General features: G+C 41.2%; 1 protein-coding gene across 1 annotated transcript in view; it reads right to left on the bottom strand.

Moving 5' to 3' along the window:
- kif6 (kinesin family member 6) overlaps positions 1-21,506 on the bottom strand; it is an 84,837-nt gene that overhangs the window by 47,516 nt on the left and 15,815 nt on the right. The window contains exons 7-12 of the mRNA XM_022194867.2: positions 17,898-18,104; positions 15,116-15,259; positions 14,702-14,788; positions 10,051-10,154; positions 7,203-7,308; positions 3,583-3,754 (exon numbers count right to left, since the gene is read on the bottom strand). Of these exons, the coding sequence (XP_022050559.2) occupies positions 3,583-3,754; positions 7,203-7,308; positions 10,051-10,154; positions 14,702-14,788; positions 15,116-15,259; positions 17,898-18,104 (820 nt within the window). The remainder of the gene's footprint in view (positions 1-3,582; positions 3,755-7,202; positions 7,309-10,050; positions 10,155-14,701; positions 14,789-15,115; positions 15,260-17,897; positions 18,105-21,506) is intronic.

Here is a 21,506-nt window from a genome sequence, read left to right as displayed (position 1 = left end):
CTGAAACTTTATATACAAACTTCAGCATGAAAGAACAGAGACGACACGGTCAGCAGAGCGTGTGCATTACTGGCAGAAATACGTGCTTTCAAACACGCATAGCGGCAACTTTGGCAATTACATTTGCATCATATGAAAACCACCGTATGAAAAGTTGAGGGAAATCTATGGAGAAGAGAGGAATTCACATTATACATACTTGGTCCAAGAAATACTACAGTGAAATATCTGCATGATAGCACGGTATTTATTTTGGAGAGCGGAGGTTTTTCTGGTGAAATAATCAACCAGACATCTCAATTTTCCGAGTAATGTGCTGTGATCTAATGACAAGCCACAGCAAGAGGAGCTGAGGGAAGAATAATTGCATAAAGCCATTAGAAATATCATATTCAAACACAAATACCATAATTATGATTAATAGTAATTATGATGAACAGCAGTCATTAGCTGAAGATATACCATAATATACACTTAAACAAGATTTCCTGAGTTTTGTGGGGCACTGGTGATGAACGTAAAACTACTTACATTTCAGCACTGTAATCCAACCATGTAATAACACAGACAACACCTTTAAAGACCTTTTTGCTAATGCTGCTTTTATTTTAATCAGGAAGTGTGAATAAACTGTGAGGGAGGATGCAGACAGAAACTTAAATTCAAGCTGAAACCTGTCATATTCGATGCATTTTCAGAGATTGTTTCAAATGATCTACCAATCTGGAATGTCCTTTTTCATGCTGTCAACAGCAGAAATAAACAACCTTAATATTTATGTTCGTGCTGCTCCTTTTCTTGTTGATGCTATACAGTTAGGCCCAAAAGTATTCAAATCCATGCCAAGTTTTGATTTATAGTGAATCTTTATTTGACCAATATGTTTCCTCTGGCTGGAAATGACACAAACAACAGACAAAAGACAGCAGGATGTTTTGTTAGAGATGTTGTGATGAAGTCAAATTATTTCTATGCTTTTCTTTAGCTTTCTTACTAAAAATGTCCTAACTGAAGTTATTCATATCCCCTGAAAGTGCCACTAGTTTCTGAGAGAGTGCAGCTTCTATATCACCCAAATGGCCTCGATAATTTCAACCAAGTTCAAAAGTATTCTAAGACACTGCAAATTTAAAACAGCTGATGCAGTAGTTCTCTAGTCACTTACTATTGCAAGTTAAAACTAAAGAGCATCGTGAGCTGCTATGATGGTCCATTACTGAAAGAGAGCTGTACATTCTGACTGCTCACAAGATGGAGGAAAGACTATAAAACCATGTCCAAGTGTTTTCAAATGCCAGTGGTCACAACGGAAAGTATCATCAGAAAGCACCAGGGGATCTACACTATGAAAAATCTCAAAGGTCTTGGTAAGAAATCTAAAGTTCCCCTTCAATGGCAAGAAAGGCAGTGCAAGAGGTCAGCAACAATCAAAGGATCACCCTCCTAATGAATCAAATCAATCCTGGTGGCAATATGTCAAGACCGACCTCAAGCAGAGTAAGAAACTCGGCCTTAGGCAGCATTGGACCTTCCAACAAGACAATGATCTGAAACATTCAACCAAACTGGTGAATAAGTGGTAAAAGAGAATAATTTTGAAGCAGATCAGTGGGAGTTCAGATCTAAAGCCCACTACGAATCTGCAGAGAAAAGGCCCTGTCACACTCTAGCGTATAGAGCCAGCGTCTGAGGAACGTATGGACTTTTTGGGAATACGCTGACATACGCTGAAACATGCTAGGGGTACGCTGGAATACGTTTCTAGTACGCCGAGGTACGTCGGTGTACGCTGATGTACGCTGATGTATGCTGACGGCCAAAAAATTTTTTGAACATGCACAAAAATTTTCAGCATATGTCGACGTATGAATTTTACGCTCCTCATACGTTCCTCATAAGCTGAACACGCTAGACGTACGCTGAAGGTACGTTACACATACGTCGAGTACGCTTCTCATACGTTGAAATTGAGTGGGTCAGGAAACCTAGCGTTAGAGGAGCGTATAATGAACGTGTGTCTGACGTGTGTCTACCGAATGGCTAACATTATGATGGTAGTTCTAACGACAGTCTAACGTACTCAACTTATGCCTAACGTGTTCTGAGCGTACAGCCAACTTATCCCATGCGTATTACATGCGTATTTCCAGCGTATGGGGGGTATATAAAGTCTCACATTTCCAAATCTGTATCAGTTTGTACCAACAGTTCAGAGATGGAGGTTGCTGTGCTGCAACACCACTAAGATTTGTTACAGTTGGCAGCTGAGTATGCTAAACACAGAAGAAGAAGGAGTAGACTGAGACGTGCAGTCTGGGTGAAACCTTGGATTGGAAGGCGGCGTCAATTTGGCCTTTATGACCAGCTTATGGTTGAATTGAGAAATGAAGATCAGAGAGCCTTCAGGAACTTCCTACGCATGCCTCCAGAAATGTATGATAAACTGCTGGACAGGGTTGGTCCCAACATCACCAGCTGTGTACGCTCCTCATACGTTAGGCTGACGTTCCACATACGTTTCTCATGCGTCGGAGGTACGCTGATATACGTTACTCATACATCGGTATATGTCCAACTCAAATACACATCACGTCACATACGCTTACATACGCTGACATACGCTGACATACGCTATGCGTATGCTACTCATACGCTGACGGTACGATAGGCTCACGTTACTCTAACGCTCATTAACCGAAAATCGACCGCATACGCTGAAAAGTTGTGCATATAAACAATTTTTAGAAATATTCGATACGTTCCTCAGACGCTGGCTCTATACGCTAAAGTGTGACAGGGCCCAAACCAAAGATCAGAGTGATGGCAAGGAAATTTTCAACCTCCAAGATCTGGAGATCATCACAAAGCGGAACAAAATCTCACTGAAGACATGCAGAAAGCCTGTTAGCAGTTCTAACAATGTCTGATTGATGTGGCAAATGCAGGTGTTGCCATTCATTACTGGTATGAATAATTTTGAACACGGCCTTTTTAGTAAAAAGGTAAAAATCAAACAAACATAAAAATTGTTTAAAATGGAGCTTTTACATCGTTACCACACAGGTTTACTATCTTATGTTGCTTGTTTATGTCATTGGTTTGAATAATTTGAGGCTTAACTGTGTATTCAGTTGTCTGTACCACTGCATTCATTGCTGATGGAGAAAAACAAGAGTTAGGTTCTGCTACCAGAGTTTGAATACAGGGTCTCTGTTGTGGAAAAACAGGAACCCTACAGCTGCATCCTCTGTCCATCTAACCCAACCTGTGCACGAGACAACAAAGGAGATCTGGCCAAGCCCAGAAAAGGTTTAGCAAATGAATACACCAACTGAATCTGTTTATATTTATCTCCAAATGGCACTGGAAAGAAGGTGCTGCCACAAGTTTCAGGGCCTCAGTTGTATTAGTGAAATAATACCACATCTGGTTTTAGTAAAAAATAAAAGTCTATAACAGAACGCATCCTGAAATACAATCACACAAACTGTTTACGTTGAGCAGAAGAGCCATCACCAAGAAACTCATTGCAGGTCTTTAACTAAAGCTAAACTTAGCTGGCTGCATCTTGTCAAAGGATACTGATCTCATTATCCCGTTGCTGAAGCATCTCCTTTAATTTGTCCACTTCTGCTGCACTGTGGTGGCTGTTTTCTTCTTTTTCTTCTTTTTCTTCTTGCGTCCCTGTTGCCACTGGTGACTCTTGTCCATTGCTATTCCTATTTCTTCTGCCTTGTTTGTCCAGAATCATATTCTGGAAAAAAAAGAAAGAAAAGAAAAAAACAGAGTTACAAGCAAGGCTTCAGATTATTTATTTTTTTAAATTAACCATATTAGTATAAACTCCACATCTTGTTTGTCATGACCCACTGCAGAGTCTACCGATTCAATCAAATGATGTAATTGACTGAAATGGTGATGTAATGAATCAATGACCTCTCCAGGATTTTCCATGACTACAGTGCAAGTTAGTGGGTTTCCATGACCTAAGTTTGCTGCTTTAGTGTTCACTAACAGGAGAAAGTTAGCTTTCTACTGCAGGATACACGATGAAAACATGACAGTATAAACAAACATGTAATGCCATGAAATAGAACGAAGGTGAAAAAAACCCTCAAAAATACAATGTGGCATCATCCACTGAAAGTAATGCTCTTCTAAATCCCATGATAGTCACTCAACATCAACTAAATGTCCCTCTTTTTCCTGCATGCTGGAAGCACACTGAGGTTAACTTTTCAGTTTCATGTCTAAAATGTCAAAATTTATACTTCACATCTCAGCTCACAGTCCTGAAAATATGCACATCTGCACTCTGGTGTTTGAACATCAACCTGAAACAAAGACAAGCAGAGAGTTGCGCCTGGAAGAGCTATCCAGTGTAGAGCACAAAGAAGACAGAACTCAAATTCAAACCAGACAATTCCTACAGGACCACTGGAGTGTGACTGGTGATGCTCAGAGGAATGTAAACTGAACGGGAGATAGAGTTTGCAGATCATAACAAACTGAAGGACAGATAAACAGCCATTCAAGTGGGATCTGGAACTGCTTCTGGTGGTTGATTCAACTCCAACCAAACCAGAGTCCTGGAGCGGTGTTAGGGCTGCAGTGTTTTCCTTTTGCCCATTAGCAGCAGTGGGTCATCCGCTACTGCATGGGAAATGATGAATGAAATCTAGAACTAATCTGACTTTCTCCAAAAACAAAACTTTCTAAAAAAATATGTTTTCTAACAACATTCTACACACAGTGTGCAAGTGTAAACATTTTCCATGGCAGCCTCCATGACAAACTGGGTGGAGTGCCAAACCAAAGTGATATTCAGGCCCCACTACCATAAAAACATGCTGGAACACAAATGTGACTGTAATCATGAATTTACAAACAACAAAATTCTTTTCATCGTTTTATTAAATGGTGCACATAGTGTTGAATATTATGTCTAAACACACTGTTTCACTATAATGAGTACATGAAAATGTACACCTATTGGCCATATTTTAAGCACATTTAAAACACTGATCAGTGAAATGAATGAAGGTGATCATCTTGTGACAACACCAGTTTCTGCTGGGAAACTGCGGGTCCTGACATTAACGTGGACACTGAAAAGTACCACCCACCAAAACATTGTTGCAGACCAAGCGCACCTACCACACCAATAGCACTCCCAAATGGTAGCAGCTTACAACGCGCCCCACCACACTGCAAACAACTGCTCAGGAATGACTTGAGGAACATGACCAAGAGCTCGAACTCTTCAGCCTTTAATTGAGGATGCACCAGAGCAAGCATGGAGGCCCCAAGTCACAACTCCCAGGACCCAAAGGATGTGCTTCCAGTGTCTCAGTGCCATGATGTTGGCTGATCAGTGTGTCATAACTGATTTTCATATTCAGCACTAATTTTTGTTGGCTGCAGTTTTTGCATTTTTTAACGACTTTTTTTCATTATTGATTAATATGACTTTGGAATATTGATTCATGATTTAGTTTACAAATGTTGTGGGAAAACCGATGACTCCAAATCACACGTTCAAATGGTTGATTTTGAAGGTTGAGGCTTAGTTTCTTAGTTGTAATGCAAATTCTTGAGAAGATATGGTTAACACTGACTGTAAGAACTACATGTCAAGGTGTGATACATTGGATCAAATCGGGTGGCAAACAACTGCAAAGCATCAAATGTCCAGACGTAAGTCAGACTAACAGGAAAGTCTGTACATGTTTTCCATCAACGGTGCCCAAACACTGCAGCAAATTCTGAATTTTCCAGAAATATTGTGCTATGTTGACCCAATGGTTCAGTGTGCAGTGGCTAGCACTGTCACCTACTGTAAGAGCTGGAAGGTCCTGGGATCTTTCTGTGTGGAGTTTGCATGTTCTCTCTGTGCAGTGTGGGTTCTCACTAGGTGCTCTGGCTTCCTCTCACAGTCCAAAAACATGCTGAGGTTAACTGATGATTCCAAATTATCCATAGGTGTGAATGTGAGTATGCTTGGTTGTCCTGGGTGTGCCCTGCCTTCAACCCTGAGTCGGCCGGGATAGGCTCCTCCGTAGGATGATTACAGATTGTAGAGGACTAAGTGGTGTATAGATGATGGATGGTGAAATCAGCTATTTCTGTGACAAGGTGTTAAAATTGCATGTATGCTAAGTGATGACACAGCAACATTCTGCAGAAATGTTAACCATATTAAAACAAGAAAAGCACTCTGAGTGCAGTACTCTGCCAAGGCTGCTCAGTCATTGTATGATTTCTTATGGATGAAATCTTTAATACAAAATGACCTTGCGGTTAGTACAGGCATGTGTTCTGCATGTGTACGTTATGTACGGACACCAAATCACGTGACCTAAATATGTAACAGGTGGCGGGAACTGATGGGACTCTGAAACACCCCCACAATTTAATCAGTTGTTCCTTGGATCATTTCTGATGGATAAGTCCCAAAAAGTCTGCAATGGTGGATTTGTAGTAGGATCACAATCATGTGATCCTACTACATGTGATCCATGGTGTTCACTTGTTGTCATGGTTACAGTAATGGCGTGCTGCTATCTCCCAATGACACAGAAATCTTTAACAAATCCATGGATCCAGACTATAAACCGCATCACTGCCAAAATCTAATCACTTGGTCCTTATGTCATTTCTGACCTTCCCTGAAAATTTCATCCAAAACTGTTTTTGGGTAGACAGACAGAGAGACAGACAGAGAGACAGACAGACAGACAGACAGACAGACAGACAGGGCTTATGCAGACCGTCACATAACTTCACTGAGGTTCTGCTTCCTTGGCGAAGTAATAAGAAAAAAACTTAATTTAAGAGCAAAACATCTCTTAGGAGAAGAGAGTAGGGGAGCTTTTTAGAGGAAGTGAACAATCAGCAGGTTGCTGTTGAGCTGCTGGATACAGAGAAATTATCAGTTCATACATTTGCTGTTTCTGCCCTGTGACCATGGATACAAAACTAAGGCACTAACAAAACAATTAAAACTTTACTTGGAATGAAACAACTGAAACTGCAATTATCTGCTGGTGTCACACTAGCGTGATGATGGCATGTGGATCTTGTCATGGAAATGATGGAGTAAAACATGTGGAAGGATACAGAGAACAAAAATGAATAATGATTTAAACAAGAAGACATGCATGCAGATACTCTCCACAGAGAGGTTACTGTGAGTACATTACCTTCAACAGGGAGAAACAGTACTGGATTTTTCTCATGTCTGGTCCTAATGACAGTGTGAAGTCTGGATCAGTGTCATCTAGAAAAGCCTTGACTTGCTCTTCCAACCTAAACACACAGACATAAACACAAAGACTTGTTAATAACTTACCAAAGGTTTAACTAGTGCTTCACGTTATAAACCTTCTTCATCACACTTGCTCAACAGGCACTCCAACAGTTAACATCTATATTTCAGCAATTTAAAATGTGGGTCTGGTCAAAGAAAACTATTTACTTAAATGTGTGTTCCAGCTCCCCTGAGCTAGCCTGTTGATAAACTATCACTAAATGATAGTCCAAATATTGGTTCTTCAAGAACTGGAATCGGCCACTGGAAAAGACCAAGAGGCAACTATCCAAACGGATCCAATGTAGGCACGACAGCGTGTGGTTTTTATTTTCTGTTACGTGTTCAGCATAGAAGCACGCAAGGTTTACATGGTGAAGGACTGAAAACAAACGTCGCGGTCTGATTTCAGGGCCCGGCGAGACATCAGTGGTTTCGTGATATAAAGTTTGATTCTGAAGAATTCCCTTTGATGTCATGGACAATATTTTATAAGAAAATAAAAAAAAACATCAATGTTCGAGTTAAAAGTAGAATTTGAAATTTTCCATGTTGTTCCAAGGTGTGAGATGATCCATTATCTAACAAATGAATTACATTGCTTCAAAGAAACTAAATATTGAACTTGAGCTTGCATGGGGACAGATTATTGATGAACCTTGTAAAGTACAGCTATAGTCTTCTTGGAATATGTTTGAGGATGTGTGTGCATTTAAACCGAGATATGAACAATCATTCAGAACAGAGGATGAGTCAAGACTGGAGAGGAAGCAGCCACAAAGAAGTCAGCATGTCCAGTGAATGTGGTCAGAACAGACATCATTAAAGGATCCTGGTGTGAGCTGGACCACAAACATGGGCAAATCGAGGATAATCACCCGCTTAGAGGAAATAATAAAAAGACAAACTGAAGGGGGAAAGGCAGGGGAAATACATCAGCACTGGAGAAGAAACCAGCCAAGTCCTCTCTGGAACCCCTGGTCTGAACTCTGGCCCTGACTCGTACGGTCCTCTGCCACTTCATTATGACAGCAGAGATAAAGCAGCCCTGGTTAAGACAGAGTCCTGGGAAACGGTATTAGATTTGGTTAAGCCTCAGTGAATGAGGCTTCAACTTAACATCGATGGAAGGCCAACAGCATAAGTTATGTAGGCACTTTAGGCAAACCCCAAATACTTATAAATCATGAGACATGTTTGCGAAAGAATCTGTGGGTTGGAGCTTTACAAATATAACTTTGAGTCCAAAAATTACTTTTTGCTCTCTTCTCTGGGACTGAAGCACATTGTAAACAGCTGAGGGCCCAGTACAGCACTATCTACACCATCCAGTATATGTGTCATGACATGACCAGCAGATGTACAGACAGACACTGTACAATCCAGGATTACATGGCAAAAGGCCTGCTGTAAGTTCCTCTAGAACATGGTCATTCAACTAAAGACTTTGGGTTTATTAGCTTCCCTCATCTGTGCCTGGAAACAGCATCACACGTTATAACATCTTGGTAAAATTAAGAGACTGATTGGATTGAAAGAATGATCAATTAAACATGAACCTCAAAACCCACCACAAGTTGAAAAAAATTGTGATGTTTCATCAGCATCATCTTATTGTGTATGTGACATTGCCACAAAAAAATCCCCCAAAAAAGGATTTGCCGTGACCAGATTCTGTAAGACAACAAACACCAACACCTTAGTTGGTTCACGGTGACGATCATGTGACAGAGATTCAGGCACTTTTCATCTGATCTGCAGGCTGTGTTTCCACAGAGCGAAGAGGAGGCAAATATGGAAATTAAAAATATACACAGTAAAATCTCTACAGCATTTTAAAATATTGCTAACATCTGTAGGTACCTGGAATTACATTGTACATCCACTGTTTTTCCATTTTTGTAATAAATGATCACATATACTTAATGTTTTTTCTTTTACAACTTAGATCACTATAACTTAATTATACAGCACAAAATACATGTTTGAGTTCTCTCTCCTTTTTAGCCACGGTTGTGCTGTTCTAATAAAGGTGTACAGCTTTATCACATTAGTTATGTGACGATCAGCGTTGGTTTGTCTGTCTGTCAGTCAGCAACATTACTCAAAAATGAAATAACAGATGTAGGTGAAGTTTTCCGGGAAGGTCAGAAATGACACAAGGACCAAGTGATTAGATTTTGAAGCGACTTATAGTCTGGATCCACAGATTTGTTAAAGATTTCTGTCTCACTGCGAGATAGCGGCACGGCGTCACTGTAACCATGACAACAAGTGAACACTACATCAGCTGCCTGCTGACGATCACATGATTGTGAGTAGGATCATAAGAGGACTGAGGACTTATCTGGATTTATCTGTCAAAAATGATCCAAGGAACAACTTGTTAAATTGTGGGGGTGTTTCTGAGTCCCATGAATTCCTGCTGCTAGCTACATATTTAGGTCACATGATTCAGTATCCGTACATAACGTACACATGCAGAACACACGCCTGTGCTCAGCGCAAGGTCATTTTCTTTTGTGGGTACATCTATATTAAATGGACACATTCTATGTTGCTGTGATTTCTGATCATCAGTAACTAATAAACAAATGCTGCATTTCTGACAATGACATATGGGGGAATGAGCAGCCTTGGCAGAGGACTGCTTTCTCTGAGTGCTTTTCTACTACTGAAGTAAACAATGAGCCCACAGTTAGTAAAAATGGAGGAGGGTTAAGGAAGTGGATGTGGCATACTTCTGGATCTCCTCCTCAGTTAGCTGGTCATCTCTCTGCTCTGCTGTTACCATGGCCAGCTCTTCCTTCAGTGACTGGACCTCTCTCTTCAAATGTGCTATCAGCTGAAATAAACACATATAAAGCAGGGTCAGAGGTCTGCTGTGTGTTCTCATAGACACAGCATAAAAATACACATATATGCAGTCCTAAACAAACACGGGGACACACAAGAACAAGCAGACAGAGGCTGTTTTGCTGCTGCCAGCTGATGAGGCAATCCTGCTGAAAATGACCTTAAGGCTTATCTTGCTTTTTCAGGACAAACATAAATGATTCCAGACAACTGGATACTCAAGAAAAGGCAGGAAGAAAAACCTAAAATAGCAGTAAACACTTACAGTGGCAGAAATAAGAACACATAAAGGGCTCTGCTGCTGTCTGTGCACGCGTGTTTGATGGAGGCCTTAAACAATGAGCCAACGGGCTAGTTGCTGTTAGTAACCGCTGTCCAGGTCTGGTGACTCTATTTTTAAAACACTCTATATATAAAAAAGCAAACTATCTTACCAAGAGGTAATAAAAATTCTGCACAAGTCACACCACAAAACAACATACCAAACCAACTACCAAGACAAGTAGCAATTGTTTTTTTTCTCACATGACCGACCTCTGCTTTAGTATAAATCCTTCTTTAATATCCTACAGAGCATTTACCACACAGAAAAAAAAACACTAAAACAAAGTGAAAGACTGAGGTTTTCTCAGCAGCAAAGAGCAAATGCAATAGAAAACAGCAACTATGTGCCAGCATCACACAGCAACACTCCTCACACTATGCTGCTAGAGAGCCAAAGCTCAGTGAGAACCACATCCAGTTCAGAGGTCAGACTAAGTGATCTAACCCTAGCAGCCCACTGCCATTTCTAGCAGACACATCTTCTAACTGGAAGGCCAAAACCGGTCATGCAGTCAGACACTGTCACCTCAATATGCTTCTGAGAAGAAACAGACCTGTTGTGTGGTTTTGGGAAGGCGCCACTTATCTAAATGGAAATTTCATCCCTAATCCACCCCATATCGTGTGTTTTAACATGGAATATCATAGCTGACCATTCCTCTCCAGAACCGCTCCCTGTATCTCTTTTTTGGAAACCTGATGTAATTCTCCCAGCTGCATCCTCAAAAGCTGACCACCAGTTGTTGGTCAGCGGAATCGTGCAGTCTATTTCAGAACGCCAAGCCCACACTGGCACCACAGCACCACGGCAGGCTTCCACACACTCTGAATAAAAACTCACTCTGACCATGTGACTGATTATGTCAGCAAATCCTATGGAAACCCACAACTAATGGGTTAGGACATATGAAAAGGATTGAAGAAACATTTCAGATGTAAATTCTGAGGTGTATATTTACTCTTTCCATCTACATGTACACTACTGTTCAAATGTTTGGGTCACTTAGAAATGTCATTCTTGAAAGAAAAGTATTTATTTTCAGTAAAGAAAAGCTGAAATTTATCAGAAATAGTCTCGACATTGTTAATGTGGTAAATGACTATTGTAGCTGGAAATGGCTGACTTTTAATGGAATATCTCCATAGGGGTACAGAGGAACATTTCCAGCAACCATCACTCCTGTGTTCTAATGCTACATTGTGTTAGCTAATGGTGTTGAAAGGCTCATTGATAATTAGAAAACCCTTGTACAGTTATGTTAGCATATGGATAAAAGTGAGAGTTTTCATGGAAAACATGGAATTGTCTGGATGACCCCAGACGTTTGAACGGCAGTGTATATCTGCTTTCTCCATCTGCATGTATGTTTGTCGCTGTGCTGTCAACACGTTACACAATTAACTTTAAAACATTTAACTGACTCGGACAAACAGTTCTAACTTTAAATTACACCTCCTCTTCCTCATGTAGAAAAGCACCCACAGTAAACTGTAAGCATTGCAGTTTAACCACAGGTTACACTTTGAATGCATATGTACAGTATTGTGTAGTATGCCACTCACAAACATGCTTCTAATATGGGGCCTCTTATGAAGGAAGAGGAGGCAGAGTTTCCCATTACACATAAACCTCGGCTAGGCTTATATCCTCCACAACAAAATGATAACACGTGGGGCATTATTTAGCTAACGCTAAAAACAGTTAAACAGTTCACTGCACAACACCATGACACTTATTATTTAAATTCTGTCCTTACAAATGTGAGCTGATTTGACTGATTATAAGCGACCCAGGGAGAGCAAAACCCTGCAAGAATTTTCACACTCGCTTCTCGAGCATGTCTCTCTGGTTGGCGATAAACAGCCTTCTGTTTGATTCACAGGTATGCGCTAATAAGACCTGTCTCTTCAAGCGAGATGTTGTTTGTATCTTTGTGAAGAGACACTTTACATTTCGGAGGGCCACCCAGTTATGTATCTGGTTAATCCCCACTTCACTGCAAAACCTCAAGATAAACTTTTTGACCCTTACAGAAATTACAGCAAGAGGTTTTGTGACAATTAAACCCATTACACAGTGAGCACTGCTGCACATAATGCTCAGGTTTCACTTAAGAACACAAAATAAATGCACCAGTGAGTTATGGAAGCATCTTCAAAGATCCACTGACAACCTCTGATTAAACCAGACCAGGATCAGTCTGGTCTAAATGAAGGATCAAGACTGACCTTAGTGCTCTTAGCAGAACTAACAGAGGCAACCTTATATGGTTTGGCCACTGTGGCTGACTTCGTTATGATCACAGGTCACTTTCAACACCTCATTTTTTCCCTGTAGATGACAGACTTGTTCAATGTTTTGTCTGGTCTGGCTGGTTTCCTGCTGTATAGGCTTTGAAGAAGTGCATTTATTAGCCTGTAGGCTACAGTATAGGACCACTGAGATAGTGTGTGCTCTGATCAATATACCAAACACAATTGTGAAACGTAAACTCCAGGTTTCAAATCCATTACCACAGCCAGCAAGTTCAACAGACAGTGTGCTTTCAGATGGGGCAGACCAAAAATGGGAGTCGGAGTGTCACCCCAAACCACAATATATGACATCATTCTAATCTGCAAACTGCACTGCTGGCTTTTTTTTCTCAGGGTGAGAGATAGAAGGAAAGACAGAGAGACGCGAGCAACGAACAAAATGAGAAATACACTAAAAATCCATAAACAGAGACAAGAAGTTTGCCCACTGAGTTTGGGTTTGCCTGGATCCAGTTGGGAGCAGCCAGACACTGTCACAATTACTGGGCCGGCCGCAGACTCTCTTAAAAATACCTCTGTAGGGTTTGCAAGTGGCCAGCCAAGTCTTAGTAGCAGTAATACAGTAGCAGTTGATTCTGAGGCAAATCTTAGTGGGAGCAGAGGAAGTGGATATAGCTGTGATAACTTACATCCCCTGAGGGCCTTTTTAACAACTACCAGCTCTGCTTCCTGGCACACTACAAGAGAAAAGGTGTGACAAATGTTGTAAAGAGAGTTAAGGAGGGAAATCATTGTCAAGAGTCTACCTGGATGAACAGCTCCAGCAATCTCTGATGTGATTTCCTATTACTCATGTATAACAATGTGTTACAAAAAACAGCTACACTACCATTCAAAAGTTTGGGGTCACTTAGAAATGTCCTCATTTTTGAAAGACAGCTGTTTTTTCATTGAAGATAACAATAAATGAATGATAAATCCAGTGTAGACATTGTTAATGTGGAAAATGACTATTCCAGCTGGAATTTTTTAATAGAATATCTCCATAGGGGTACAGAGGAACATTTCCAGCAACCATCACTCCTGTGTTCTAATGCTACATTGTGTTAGCTAATGGTGTTGAAAGGCTCATTGATGATTAGAAAACCCTTGTGCAGTTACGTTAGCACATGGATAAAAGTGGGAGTTTTCATGGAAAACATGTAATTGCCTGGGTGACCCCAAATTTTTGAATGGTAGTGTGTGTAAGTATGTGCAAGGTCTATATGTAGAAAACTGCTGAGTGGCTTCAGTAACCACGTGTTACAAAAGGATTCATTCTTGAAATCTCTTACTCTGGCCTCTTCTGTAACTCATTACAATAGAAATGTAACCATAGCATATAGATACCGAATAACATTAACCGCCCACTGTATTTTTAAAATGCTACCCCGTGTCCTCAGATGTACCTCTACGTGGTCACATGTGTACAATTTGTCCTTGAATGAATGTGTGTAAAGACATATATACACACTAGCGTCCAGCTGGATGCTTTCTCAAGAGGCTGTGAAGTATTGGGATAGAATATGCCATAACAGAATTGGAGGCATGTAAACAAGACCGTAAGAGAATGCAAACAGAGCCTGTGAGCAGTCTAAATATCACAAGACGGACAGACATGCATGTGCTGAAGGTGGAAACTTCTTTCAGAATGACTGTGTCACACTGGAAAAACTAATTTGGAATTGGAAACCTAAAGAGGACACTTAAGCGCATGGTGGGTTAGACTTAGTTGCATTTAGAAGCTGGATTCTCACTGTAGTTCATTTGCTGATCAATTTAAGGTCTGGAAGCTGTGAGGAGGGTCTGGCTGTGATAAAACACCACATTAAGTCATGTGTCTGTGGTGTGATTGTGTGGCTCAGCTTTGGTATTTGTAGTGACGGGTGAAGTGCAGTGAGTGTCTGGCTGTCTCACCAGGGCAGGATCCAGTTCTTCATTCAATATCGCCTCATTCTTGATGAGAGCCACACGCTGAGCAAAGCGGCACGTAGAGATGGACTCCTGAGGAAAACCGTTTCAAAAATGTGTCAGAGTTTCTCTGCAGGAGTGAGAAAAAACTGTAACTCCCAGTGAATCCATAATTCATCATGAATGTTTATGATCTACACTTTCTTTACAAAGCACAACTTTTAACTATTGTTTCTGAATCAGAATATACTATATGATTAAAGTATCTAATGTGTATGTGGCATTCCAGAAGCGTTTTCAGGTGATAATTTTATTATTTCTTGTGGAAAAACTAGCCAATTCTGGGTGTTGTTCATCCTGACTTTTTTGGAAATCTGACAGTATTGTGTCTGCACATGGCCTTGAGGTGCCCATCCTTACATCAAGGTTTCTTCTGTCAACTGCCAAAGTGGCAATCATGGTGGTCGTGCAATTGCCCCCGAGACTGTCCCTCAGAACAGATGTTAACATGGAGTTTCTGTAGGGAATATGGGAGCGATTCTTCTCCGACAATGCTATGATCACCTGAGGGAGTGAGCGATGAAAAGAGAGGACATGTAAAACAAAAAGACACACCCATCAAACATTTGGACACTCTTTGTCATTTCAAGGTTTTCGTTATTATTTTTTCTAACCTTTAAAACTGTAAAGCAATTGTAGAGACATCAAATACATGAAACATCTCAATTACATTCAATTACAGTAAGCAAAAATATATAAAAAAGCAAAAAGTGTAGCCAACTGAAGTTTGCACACTCTTCATTCCCTAAGCCAGCTTCATAAGGGCATCCCCTGACTTGAAGGAGTTCCCACAAACACCAATCAGCCTCAACATCACGACCACTGACAGGTGAAATGAATAACATTAATCATCTTGTTATAATCCAACGTTCCGCTGAGAAAACTTGAGCCCCGACATTCATATGGATATTTAACATGTACGACCACCTAAACACTGCAGGTCAACCAACCCCCTGCGACCCTTGGCAACAGCAGTCCTTGATGCCAGCTTCCACCCTCAGCAGGACAATGCACCCTGACACACTGCAAAAACTGCTCAGGAGTGTCAGAAACATGACAGAGCTAAGTTGTTCACCCGGGTTCCTCACTCCCCAGATCTTACTGAGCATCTGTGGGATGGTCCAGGGTAAGCCTGATCTAGAGAGGTCCCACCCAGGCGTAAACTAACCGTGACGTCACCCGTTGGTTTCAACGCCGAGAAAATGAAGCCCGGATTTTGCTACTTCCTGGTCGCCGTTTTGGATTTTTTGGAGCCAGTGACGTAAAACGCGTCATCAAACAGACTGGACCGGAGAGCAACTAGGGGCAGGATTGGCTGAAGACTCTCTTATCCCGCCCACATTTTACCACAGAGGCTTCTGTTGCTGTCTATCAAGTATAGCCACACCCCCTGGCTCCGCCAACTTTAACGATTTATTTAAAATTCAGTATTGATTTATTTTAAGATCGGCCACCTGATCTCTCATTTTGACCATGAAAACTAACGGGGAAAAAATCCTGAGCTGTAGAAAATCAGTCTATCAAATTTTATTTTTTCCAAAAATGAATTGGGGTCTATGGAGAAAAAGCTTTTTGGAGCCAACCCTAGCGGACGGCGTGATATTGCAAGTTTTTGACACTTCCGGGTTTGCTTCAATTCTGGAGCCAGATGCTACGTCCACTATATATACAGTCTATGGTCCTACCCTGCAACCCACAGGACCCACAGAATTCACTACCACCATCCCGGTGCCACAGGACATCCCCAGAAGTCCTGAGTCCATGAACCATTGGGTCAGAGGAGTTTTAGCAGCACAAAGGTTGACCAACACAGTATTAGAAAGGTGGTTATAATGTTATGCCTGATCAGTGTATGCTACACACCTGCTAGCTGCTTTTTCATCCCTCTGTGGTCCAACTTTTTGCAAACCACCTCTGCTGGCTTTAGGCTGGTGACTGCAGAGAACAGGTCATTAGATGCATCACTCTGTCACTCTGCTTCTGGGTCAAACAGTCCTTACAGAGCTAGGAGGTGTGTTTTAGCTCTTCTTTTTTTAAAAAAAGGTGGCCCACTGGGCTCAAACCAGATAGGATGATGTGTTACTGCAGGATGTTGTGGGAACCATGCTGATTAAGCATTGCCTTGAATTCGGCATAAATTTCTAACAATGTTGCCGTTACAGCTCCCTCAGAATGTAATCGCTCCTCCTCCATGCTTCACAGAAGGAACCACACATGCAGATACCATCCATTCACCTTCTCTGCATCTTCAACTAGAACCAAAGATCTCACATTTGTCCTCATCGGATCAAAGCCCAGATTTTTACATTCTTGTGTTTGTTGATCCAAGTAATTCTCTTCTTCTTGGTCTACCTTAGCATTGTTATTTACACAGCATCATGAAGTCCTGAGTCACAGACTCCAAAGAACAGTTAGTCCGACTTAAACAACAGGAAGCCCTGATGTGGGCGATACTCTGAGAGGCTGTTAGTTGTTGATTTAACTCTAAAAATCTTCTCCTCTGCAGCAGAGGGAACTGTGAGTCTTGTGATGGTTATTGAGACTGCACAAATGATGTTATCAAACACTTTGTGAATGAAGAAATTCCACTGCTTGACTTTGGAAAAGGCTTGTCTTTTAAATGAAAGTGACGAAGCATGTAGATGGTAAAGATTTAACCAGCAGCGCGCTAAGTCGTAGAGGTGTCTGAAATGTGGAACATATAATTTTAATATCTTCAATTTGTTTCACAGTATTGGAAACAGCACCAAAGAATGAGCAGGGGTGTCTGTACGTTTGACTGGTGCTGTAGGTAGAGGTAGTATGTGAAGTGTCTGATTGTCACATAATGTGTGCAGAAAAAGCAGCAACTTCCTCTAACAGGATACAGGATCATGAATATCTGCGCAGTAATGATCACTTCAATAATGCCCATTAATCAAAGAGAAAAGTGACATAAAATAAATTAACATCATTGTAAGTAGAACAAATGAAGAAGCTTCAGTCAGCAGGGCATACAGTCTATCCTTCATGTCAAATCATTCACAGTAAAGGAGAGAAAGATTCAAACAAAATTTATGCTGCTAAGCATCAAATATTTTCTAAAAATGATCATCTTTACGCAGCATATTATTTTAAATTAAGAGGAGTTAGTAGTGGCTACCTGCTCTAAGTAGTGGAGGGACAAGTTGATATACTTGGCCTCTGTAAGCAGTTGCCCGTCTAGACCAGTCTTGCTAACTCTGTCCGAGCCAGCCAGGTCCACTAGGTGGAGCTTGGATCGCCGCACGGTGGCTGAGCCAGGCTCACGTCTGCATAAGTGCACGGTGAAAATACAGTGCGAGCGAGTGGAAGCCTGGTTCATGGGAGTCTGAGGATGACAAAAAGAAGAAGAAAGTGATGAGAGAACATTCTGATAATACTGCAGCACTGCGTTTCTTAAAATAAGGTTTGTGAGAGTATTCCGAAAAATGAAACATTGGTACAGATGGTGGATACAAAAAACAGGACTTTTATTTTCCATCTGTGGTACTTTTCATACTCAAACAACAAACAACATGTTTCCTTTGATTCTTATTTTTTCTTGCTCCCACTGGTTAGGATCAAAGACGCACCATGTGTAACCGATGAGCAGTAAACATATGGTGGTGGCTTTACAAAAGCTGAGGCTTGATTTTCAGATATTCACTGGAACAGCAGAAGTCAGGTTGAGACCAGGAGGAGACAGAAATAGAGCATGAGTCACTGTGCACAAACAAGCTTTATTAAGTCAAGGAGGATAGGTTACTCACGGGGTCCTCACTGAGAGAATAAACAGAGGAAATGGACATCCACTGACATAGTGCTGATCATGGACTTTTTTTTTTGGTTTTGCCACAGGCAGCTTGAACACATAATGGTTGTAAAAAGCAGCTTTTCATTGGAATGAATGAGCTGACATAGATATGATACACAGGTATGTCTTGTCTAGGATTAGATTTTGAACATTTTTTACTTTAGTGGAATTGCCATTGATTGAAAATATGTACATGACTCACTTCTTCTTTCTGCCTGAAAACACCATCACAGACATTCCAGATCATTCATTCTTAAAAGGTGCTCTGACCCTAACTTGCTGTTGCCCTAAATGTGCCAACACCTGCTTGTTAGGGTCATGACAGCTCATGACAGATCTTTCACAATCTTAAACCATGGCTGTCATCTCTTTCCTCAGTCCAAATTCCCTTCACTCTGCACATGTCCATGTTGCAGCATACGTTATCCCTTAACCCTTTGATTCACAACATGGCTCAAAAGTGACCATAATCCAATGGAAAATGGGTAAGTCCTGGCCCACACTGCACATCAAAAGGTTAAAGTTATGAAAGCGCATCCCATATAACTAGAATATGGTGGAAAAGGTTGAATGTTTTTCATGAGACATTGCTCAAAATGAAAACTGCATATATTCTACACTCGTTACGCCTAAATTGAAATATTTCAAGCTTTTATTTGTTTTAACTTTGATAACAGTTTAAAGAAGCATGACAGCATTTACAGACTGTGCTCCATATTCAGCTTACATAGATGTTAAGTTTCTGTGAATAAAGCCAGGGAAAGATCTCTACACTATGGGTACAGTAAAACATGAAGGACCAAGACCCCAACAATCACCATCATACAGCTCTCTATCAGTCAGGCCTCTATGGTGGGGTGCCTTGTCAGAAGCCACTCTTGAGTCAAACTCTCTTGAGCAAAAGAAGGCTGAAGACATTAAAGAAAGATTATCTGGTCTGATGAGACAAAGATTTAACTCTTGGAGTCAAAATACAAGTAAGACACTGCTAATCATCTCTTAAATACATGCCTACAGTGAAGCATGGTGGTAGCAGCATCATGTTATGGGGTGCTTCTCAGCAGCAGGGACAGTGAAAATTGTCAGAACTCTAGAGAATGAAACCAAACAGAGAAAGGTCCTTGAAGAAAAAGGGCTCCAGAGTACAGGCACATTAGACTGGGGCAACAGTTCACCTTTCAGCACAGCACTGATCCAGGGCAAGCAGCCAAGACAAAGCTAGAGAGGCCTCAGGACAAGTCTTTGGCTGTCCTCGAGTGGCCCAGACTTAAATCCCACAGAAAGTCAATGGAAAAATGGTAAATGCAGGTTGACAAACATTTCCAGTCGGACAGAAATTGGGAGGATCTGCCAGAAAGAATAGGACAAACTGCCCAAATAAGCAAAGCATTGAGAGACTTACCCAAGGAGATTCGAAACTATAATTGCTGCTAAACCGGCGTCTACAAAGTACATAATAAAGGGTCTGAATACCTAGCTAAATGAGATTTTAGTTTTTGATTTTAAATACATTTTTCAAAAATTTCTAAAACCATGCTTTCTTTTTGTCACTGTGGGGTTTTTTTCAGCATAAATTGAGGGAGAAATGACTGTATGTACACACATGATGACATATATTTACATACAGGTAAATCAAACAGTGGCCTACACTGCAGAGGGAGAAGCAGGTAAAAGTGACTAATTTTCCAAACAGACCTAGCCAACATTACCCATTAAGGAAACTCGATTTATTTTAACAGATACACCGACTAAATAGAGTGACATGTAAGTGACAGTTAATGAAACTATGATAGTGTAATCTAGACCTGCACTCATGGATGACAGTTAAAGCTGCTGTCCGGAGTTTCCGTTTGTTTTCAATTTATGTATCATTTTTTAACAAAGCTTAAATGTGTTAGTCTAGTTCGATACTATAATATAAAGTTAGTATAACGCGATATGAAAATTTATTCCTGAGCTCCGCCTTCCTCTCATAGACCCCCATGTTATTCCAAAAAGCGCCGGTTGCTGCCAACCAATCAAGTTCGAGCTTCAGCTTTGTCATGCTGTCAATCAACGGTTACGCGCACAGCAAGCAAGCCCATGCAGAGGTGGGCGAGCTACGCACTACGCAACCGCGCGCACATTTGTTTTGCTTGTGGAGGAGAGAGCATCAGGGCTCAGCAACTTCCAGAAAAGTTACCAATCCCACGGCTTGTCAGGCCAAGAGACTGCAGGACGTTTTTTGGCTCAGGGTGCTCGCGTCGCTCCCCGACCACGGCCTCCATAGCCCGGCTGACGGTTTCGTTTAGATGCCGTGGTTGGGGTGCTCGCCTCGCTCCCCGACCACGGCCTCCATAGCCCGCCTGACGGCTTCGTTTAGATGCCCGACCTCTGGAGGAAGATGATGGGGCGTCTGGGACATACTCTTCGTCAGAGGAGTCATGCAATTCTGAACTCTAGATAGAAATAAATAAACAATCTAACACATATACACGCGTAAATGCACTAAGTTTGATAAACAACGTCATCGAGAGAGATACACGAGTGTAATCACATATTGAAACTTTACTAGTTCGTCCTAGCAGATTCATGTTATTTTGATATTAGGACAAGTTAGACTCAATACAGAATTCTAACGTAATTCCTTTATTATTTACTAAATGTACTAAATGTAGAAGAGGGGAAAACAGCAAAACAGGCGAGATGCTGCAGCACTCCGGGCACTTCTCTCATGTACTGCGCGCGTGCACAAATAAAGGGGCGAAATCAGAGGGAGGGAGGGTGGGACCAACAGTGTTTTGGGAGACGCTGCGATTCAAATTCCGGACAGCAGCTTTAAGTCTGTAAACACACTGGCAGCTGCCCATAGATAAGAAATCACTGTTTGCTTATCTCTGACTGTAATTCTTTCTGTTTCACCAAGACATTTATTAAGACTAAGTCTTTGCAGAGTTT

The sequence above is a fragment of the Acanthochromis polyacanthus genome, chromosome 1 (genome assembly GCF_021347895.1).
Source record: "Acanthochromis polyacanthus isolate Apoly-LR-REF ecotype Palm Island chromosome 1, KAUST_Apoly_ChrSc, whole genome shotgun sequence".
NCBI lineage: Eukaryota > Metazoa > Chordata > Actinopteri > Pomacentridae > Acanthochromis > Acanthochromis polyacanthus.
The sequence above is the reverse complement of the archived record's forward strand: the minus strand, read 5'-3'. Positions and strand labels throughout refer to the sequence as shown.